Source organism: Cryptomeria japonica, chromosome 1 (assembly GCF_030272615.1).
Source record: "Cryptomeria japonica chromosome 1, Sugi_1.0, whole genome shotgun sequence".
NCBI classification, from domain to species: domain Eukaryota; kingdom Viridiplantae; phylum Streptophyta; class Pinopsida; order Cupressales; family Cupressaceae; genus Cryptomeria; species Cryptomeria japonica.
The window spans coordinates 550,994,860-551,002,057 of NC_081405.1; the positions used below are offsets into that span (position 1 = coordinate 550,994,860).

At 34.0% G+C, this 7,198-nt stretch overlaps 1 protein-coding gene across 1 annotated transcript; it reads left to right on the forward strand.

Annotated features, from left to right (window-relative positions):
• The first annotated feature begins 1,697 nt into the window (after positions 1–1,697).
• LOC131044909 (metal transporter Nramp7.2-like) lies at positions 1,698–6,988 on the forward strand. Its single transcript, XM_059210975.1, has 14 exons — positions 1,698–1,802; positions 2,082–2,160; positions 2,485–2,525; positions 2,641–2,719; positions 2,807–2,911; positions 3,468–3,577; positions 3,725–3,906; positions 4,197–4,266; positions 4,993–5,166; positions 5,345–5,449; positions 6,328–6,459; positions 6,501–6,512; positions 6,551–6,646; positions 6,725–6,988. Exons 1-14 carry the CDS (start codon positions 1,698–1,700, stop codon positions 6,986–6,988), a joined length of 1,554 nt encoding a protein of 517 aa, XP_059066958.1.
• The last annotated feature ends 210 nt before the right edge of the window (positions 6,989–7,198 follow it).

Here is a 7,198-nt window from a genome sequence, read left to right on the forward strand (position 1 = left end):
AAATGAAGTGGATCTTTGGATGAGGAGGGTAAAAATATTGATTGACCTCTAGTTCAATTCTCATCTTAATGCTCATTTAATGAGGTTATAGCTTCTAGCTTCGTGCCCCCATTATCCATTGATGCCATTAGGAATAAATGTGTCTCTTCTTTATATCTCTTATCTTTTATGTTGACTATTTTTATACACTTTATGTTGCAACAAACTTTGAATTGAGGGTCTCTCCTTTCCTTTATAGTGGCATGCATGGTAGATGTGTTTTTTCATTATGCTATAGTTTTCACTAGGCACATGAACAATCCTTTTAGTGTAGTGGGTTTTAAAAGGTGTGAGGCTCCTTCTTTTGTTGTTATTTTCTATCCTACTAGTGGCAAGATACATGTGTCAAGCAGGTTAGAGAAGGTTCATTCTAATATTAGGGACGGTTCTCCTCCTTTTCATGAGGTGGATTTGTGTATAGATCCCCTTTTCTTGAGTTTTCTCTATGTGAATAGTATTTGTGTAATCACATTTGCTGACAAGGGAGGATAAGGGAAGTTTTTTTTCAATTGTATCTCTTACTCTTACAGGCATTTTGGAGCCTAAAAAGTTGCTACATTTAAATAAGTGCAACAAGTCTAGCTACTTTTTGTTGCTTGGTAGGCTACTAGGTGGTTATAAATTATTTGAAAAGAGGGGGAAAATGGATTCGTACTCCTCCAATTAATGATGAGATGGTTTTCTTAGAGAATAATAACATGGACAACCTTAAGATAGAAAACATTGATGTGCTTGACTACCCTTGAATGGGCATGATTTTCTCTAATGAAATTTTGGCTTCTCTAGTTGTTAACCCCTTAATGGAGGAGATGGAAGTTACTGGAGGTTGAAGGGAACTATTTGCCTTGTGGTAGTAATCTTGATTTCTCTCTATAAAACCATCTCTAGCTAGGGAAAAATAGAAAGATGTAAAAGGGAGCCTTAACATTCCTTCTAGCTCAAGGTTTCCAAGAAGCACTTTGATGTCTCCTAATCCCCTTTCAAAGACTAAAGAAGAAAGAAAGGTAAGGAAGATAATCTACTTTAGCAACTAATTGTACATAATTGTTGCACAAACTATTATTGCGAAACTATTATTGCAAAACTCCACAATATCTCAGTTTTCAATGTGCATGCTCAATAATATTCCCTCCCACCTAGCCTTCTATTACCAGTTACCCACTCCTGCTAGGCTGTGATTGATTCTCAAGCCTAGTTCCCTAACTCTCAGGCCAACTCTCTTTTCAAATTTCTAATGGTGGCACATGTGTTTAGGGCACTTTAGAGCTTTATGGTTTTAAGTCACCTAAGTATGCCTTTTCTAGATAGTTAACTCTATGATTTTTATCTATTTCCCATTTTGTATGTTGTTTTTATATTATTAGTGTTGTGTCTATAATTATTGGTTTGTAAAGAAAATTTAAAGTAGTGTCAAACAAATTTGATACTACATAAAATAAATATGCCCAAGGGCTAGTGAAAATGAAACCGTGATTAGTATGGAAAAATTAACGTTAAACCTTGTTCTATAATACAAATTAAAGATGCTTTGATTTTTTCTAGTTTCTTTTTTAAATGATTTAAAGATTTGTTTTTTGGTATAAGTACAATGCAACATCGATCTTATTGAAGAATTGCAGAGAAGTTGGGTTACTTAGATTCTGTGGTGAATCTCCTGAATGGCTGAGGAAGGCGTTGAGAGGCCCAATGGGCATTTGGAGATAGCCCATGGTACTTCCACCGATGAGGTTGAGAAGTATCAGGTTGTAGGCTCTGCTGACGAGGTCTGCAAACTTCATTGACTTGACTGAAATATTTAACTTCGGATATTATTGAATTGTTCTTCAGAGCACCATTTCTTTACAGAGATATTTTTGAATTGTTCTTCAGAGCACCATTTCTTCACTCTGTAAAGCTGTTGTAGCAAAGAGATTTTAAAGTCTGCATTACATGCTTTTGGCTTTTATATTTGAGTGACATCATATTCATATTCTTGTAAGTGCATTCAAAGCAATCTAGTGTTTATTGTTCTGTCATCTAATATGACTTGAACTACATCACAGAAAAGCAAGTGGAAGAAGTTTATAGCTTATTTTGGGCCAGGCTTTCTTGTTTCCATAGCCTACTTGGATCCTGCCAACTGTAAGTAGTTTTATTTCTTTGCTTGGGCATATGTTATTATGTCTATAATTTAACTTTTTTCATTTTTAGTTTAACTTTTTTTCATTTTTAGTTTATACTGTTTGTAATATTTTTCATCATCAACATTTCAGATCATGCTACATGATTCATGTTTTCTAACTGTTTCTTTTATCTTAATGGATCATGTAATATGATCTGAAAAGTTGATGATGAAAAGTATCACACACAGTTAAACCAAAAATAAAAAAAGTTAACATGATGAACTGTGGAAATTCCATGATTCTAAATGTCCATAACTTCTCAATGGCTTCTTGCATCTTTCAGTGGAATCAGACTTAGAGGCAGGTGCAAAATACAAGTATGAGGTATGTAATATTTTAATTCACAGATTTCCCTATTCATTCTGAGATTTTGTTTTATAACTCAAAACAGAAATAAGAAGATCTCTAATGATAAATTAAGTTGTTTGCTATTTTGTAGCTTCTTTGGGTCATTCTCCTTGCCTGCATTTTTGCCTTGATTATTCAGTCTCGAGCAGCTAATTTGGGAGTCGCCACAGGTAAGTTGTTTCAGAATACTTGGGTAAAAACCCACTAATTATAGCCAATAATTAAGTCAGAAGTTAATTTCCCTGCTAATTTTGCAGGCAAGCACCTTGCAGAACATTGCAGAACAGAGTACCCTAGAAAGATAAATTACATACTATGGCTGCTGGCAGAAGTAGCTGTAATTGCATCAGACATTCCTGAAGGTGTGGCACAAGTGGCTGTAATTGCAACAGACATCGATATTCTGTATCTATTTTGGAAGAGTCATTAAGAATAAAATTAAAACCACCTGCACCCATCAGACATCAGACATCAGACAGTATTTTCTAAATTTTGACTTGTTTAGATGATTTATCTGAAAATACACTAATCAGTGAGTCTTATTCGAGAAATTAATATGATATTAGATGAGCTACCTAAACAATTCTAAACATAACATTACCACAGCTGATCCCCTCAGCTCTGGCATTTGAAGTTTCTACAGTTTTTTTGTTATGTTGTAGATTCTGCCTCTGATTCTTTCTCTGTGGACAAAATTTCATTTTCTGTTTCTTATTATCTTATTGGAGTGGCCTTAAGAGTTCCTCTTATATTATTACAGGTCAACTCACTTATTTTGATCATTTGCGCACCTTAATAGCTTCTTTTTTCTTTTCATAATTCACCACTTCAATAACTAAACTCTGTGTTTGCTCTGTGTTTGCTTGCACCATATTAGTTAACAGTAACTAATGACTCTGTTTGTTTGCACCATATCAGTTATTGGAACTGCTTTTGCATTGGATATGCTGTTTCATATACCTGTATGGGTTGGGGTCCTCCTAACAGGATTCAGTACTCTCCTCCTCCTTGGCCTGCAGAAATATGGGGTACTCATTTTTAATTTCTAACATATATGATATACAGGAAAGAACAGTATTTTATCTTTTTCTTCCTAGTTGCCAGGCTGAGCTTATAGATCCCTCTTCAATGATATTTTGAATAACACCTCAGTTTACAAAATTTTGCTGTTACAGATAAGGAAATTGGAGTTAGTAATAACCTTTTTAGTATTTACCATGGCCGGCTGCTTCTTTGCGGAACTTGGACATGTTAAGCCCAAGTCCACAGAGGTCTTGAAAGGGATGTTTGTTCCTCAGTTAAAAGGAAATGGAGCAACTGGTCTTGCAATTTCTCTGTTTGGTGCCCTGGTTATGCCGTAAGTTACACTTTACAGTGATTTTTTCCCTTGTTAAGTTCTTAAGAGCCTTAAAAGTGATTTGTAAGAGTTTCTGGAGTATATCTAAATTCTATGAGATAAAGTTTATCTCTTTGTTTTATGAAGGATCAATATGTGGTATGAGCGATCTAAGTTGTTGAAATCTAAATATATAGAATTTTCTTCAAAAGCTCTTATAAATCTATCATATGATTTTGAAATCTAATGTTAACTAAGTATGACAATTTCTTGTAATCCCCAACTGAATATGTAGTCTATTTGATGCCCAGGCACAACTTATTTCTCCATTCAGCATTGGTCCTTTCAAGGAAAATTCCTGCCTCTGTTTCCGGAACTGATGTAAGTTGAATTTATTTATTGAGGTTTATGATGTGTAAGTTTAAACTATGTTCATGAACAGATTTATTTTTCAATAGAATTTATCTATTAGAGTAATTTTAGATAAAGGGATTTATATATTTGTACAATTTTAGATGATTTCTATTTATTGTCCAAGGGTTGAGTTTAACTGGTTAAAACACTGGGTTCTCACCCTAGTTACCAGAAACGTGACGGGAGACTTCCCTTTCGTGTTTAGACAGCAGAAACGGTTTCCGTTGCCGACGGCCGTTTCAGCAGTGATTTTTGTTTTTCTAACAGTTGAGTTAAAATTTAAATAAAAACACAGATATTTTTATCTTTTCCTCAACTTAGAGGTGGAGTTTACATTAGTTTATAAATGTCAATAAAGTCCAACCTGGTTTCTTATACGCAACCTTTTAAACTTCTGTTTCTCATTGCCTTTATGGTTGCGTTTCTTGTTTCTCATTTCTGGTAACATAAATTCTCACTGTGGAAACCCAAGTTCAATTCCCAATAAGAACATCTGAAATGGAATTCTAAGCTGTGACTCTTGACCTTCCATAAAATGAAGAAGGTCTAGAAAAGAAAAAAAAAAAAAAAAACGGACCTATCTATTAGTATAAATAAACCATCAAAACTATAAAGATACTGTTTAAACAACAAAACAGACCTGCGACCACCTAATTAATCAGCTGGTTCTGTTTTGGTGATTGTTAATGACAGACAGCTTGCAGATATTTCTTTATAGAGAGTGCGTTTGCTCTGTGTGTGGCATTTCTGATCAATGTGGCGGTGGTTTCTGTGACTGGAGCTGTTTGTACGATGCCCAATTTATCTGGTGAAGATGCAGAGAAATGTGGGAACATGGACCTCCATAACGCTTCTTTTCTCTTGAGTGTAAGCCTGATTCGATTACCTACATCAAAATGTTCAACATACAAATTTGTAAAATATGGGAGAAAAAAATCATTTCCTTTACTTGGACTTTGGCTTTAAAGATTCTAAACAGAATAGTAAGCAAAACCCACCATGACCTCGATTAAATCCTTTGTCAATCTTTTCTTTCACATTTCAGAATGCAATAGGAAATTGGAGTTCTAAAATATTTGCAGTGGCGTTGCTGGCATCGGGGCAAAGTTCAACAATCACAGGAACATACGCAGCTCAGTATGTGATGCAGGTAAAAACAATTTATAAGTGATTAAGAGACATCAGATTTCTACAATTTATGATATTAATCAATGAAATTTTTGAATTAGATTGTGTAAAAATTTTATATCGATATTTCGGATCACATTTTATCATCTTTTATCAGGATGATTGAAAGTTACTAAAAGATATAAATTTGTTTGACGAAGCTCTCAACGATCCTTAAACAACAAATTCTACATTTTGACTTGCTCAAGTGGTTCATCTCAAATCACACTAATAGATGATTTGTTTAGGTAGCCATTTTTTTTTACTTAAACATTGTTTAGGTGGCCATTTTTTTTGACTTAAACAACAAACTCTACGCTTTGATTTGCTTAGGTGATTCATCTGAAATCACACTAATAGATGATTTGTTTAGGTGGCCGTTTCTTTTGACTTAAACAACAAATTCTATGTTTTGACTTGCTTAGGTGGTTCATCTGAAATCACACTAATAGATGATTTGTTTAGGTGGCTCATCTAAAATCAAACTAATGGATGGGTTCTATTGGAGAAGCTAGTGCAATTTATAATGAGCCACCTAAGCAAGTCAAAGCTTAGACTTGCTTAGTGTGTGTTGTTCATGCTTGCCAATGGATTCTTTTATCTCATGTAACTCTCTATCATCCTAAATATAAATAATGAAATATGATCCGAAATATTGATACAATTTTTTTTTATGCAAACTAATCTGTAAACAATATTGATAATTTAGTGTTGATGATAGATCTTGAAGGTTGATTTAAATGATATTGACAAAAATTAGGAAAATAAAATACTTCTATGTATTCTATAACATTAGGGAGGTTTAGTCTTGTAGACTTTTAGATTTCCAATAAACCATTATTGAAAGAAATGCTTCTACAGGGTTTTCTCGACTTAAAAATGAAACCATTTTATAGAAATCTTATAACACGAGGCATAGCAATCATTCCAAGCCTGGTGGTGGCGATCATTAGTGGGAGTTCTGGCGCAGGAAAACTTATAATCATTTGCTCGGTATATTTTATGTAACAATACCCATAGTTGAATGCTTATAGTTAAGTTTGGATGTTTTTCAGGAACTAACATTATTGTACTTTTCATGTAGATGATCTTATCTTTTGAATTACCATTTGCTCTGATACCTTTGTTGAAGTTTACTAGCAGCAAGATAAAGATGGGACCTCACAAAAACTCCATTACAGTAAGTAGCAATACATTTCCAAAAGTATAATAAAAATTTGGAATGATTCATTCTAACATCCAAAAGTTTGGCCTGTAGGTTACAATTTTGGCGTGGCTCATAGGATTGATTCTCATAGTCATAAACATATACTTCCTTAGCACAGGATTTGTGGGTTGGCTCATTCATAATGATCTTCCCAAGGTGGCTTCAGTGCTCATAGGATTAATTGTTTTCCCAGCTATGTTAGTTTACATAGTGGGGATTTTGTATTTGGCTATTCGAGGAGACAAGGAAATTACTTATGTAGCACCGACAGAATCATATCATCACAATAGTGAAGAAAGACTTGATCAAATATAGAATCAAATTAAGAATTTCGACTTCTTTGCCTAGGGAAGATATTAGTGGCTTGCATAAGTCATTAAGTGTTGTGTTTATGTCAATAAGATCTTCAATAAATATTTCCATGATTTTATCTTTAGTAGATGAGAAAAGCAAGGGAAGGTTGGGAGTGGTGTATATTCCATGCGTAGATAACTTATACTTCTCAAGAAAACAAAAAAAACCAGG

What these genes read in the sequence shown, in the direction of transcription:
- LOC131044909 (XM_059210975.1), top strand. Translation starts at nt 1,698, where the DNA reads ATGGCTGAGGAAGGCGTTGAGAGGCCCAATGGGCATTTGGAGATAGCC. An exon ending in TAATTTGGGAGTCGCCACAG is followed by an intron (nt 2,720 to 2,806) that starts GTAAGTTGTTTC and finishes CTAATTTTGCAG; the next exon opens with GCAAGCACCTTGCAGAACAT. An exon ending in ACGCTTCTTTTCTCTTGAGT is followed by an intron (nt 5,167 to 5,344) that starts GTAAGCCTGATT and finishes TTCACATTTCAG; the next exon opens with AATGCAATAGGAAATTGGAG.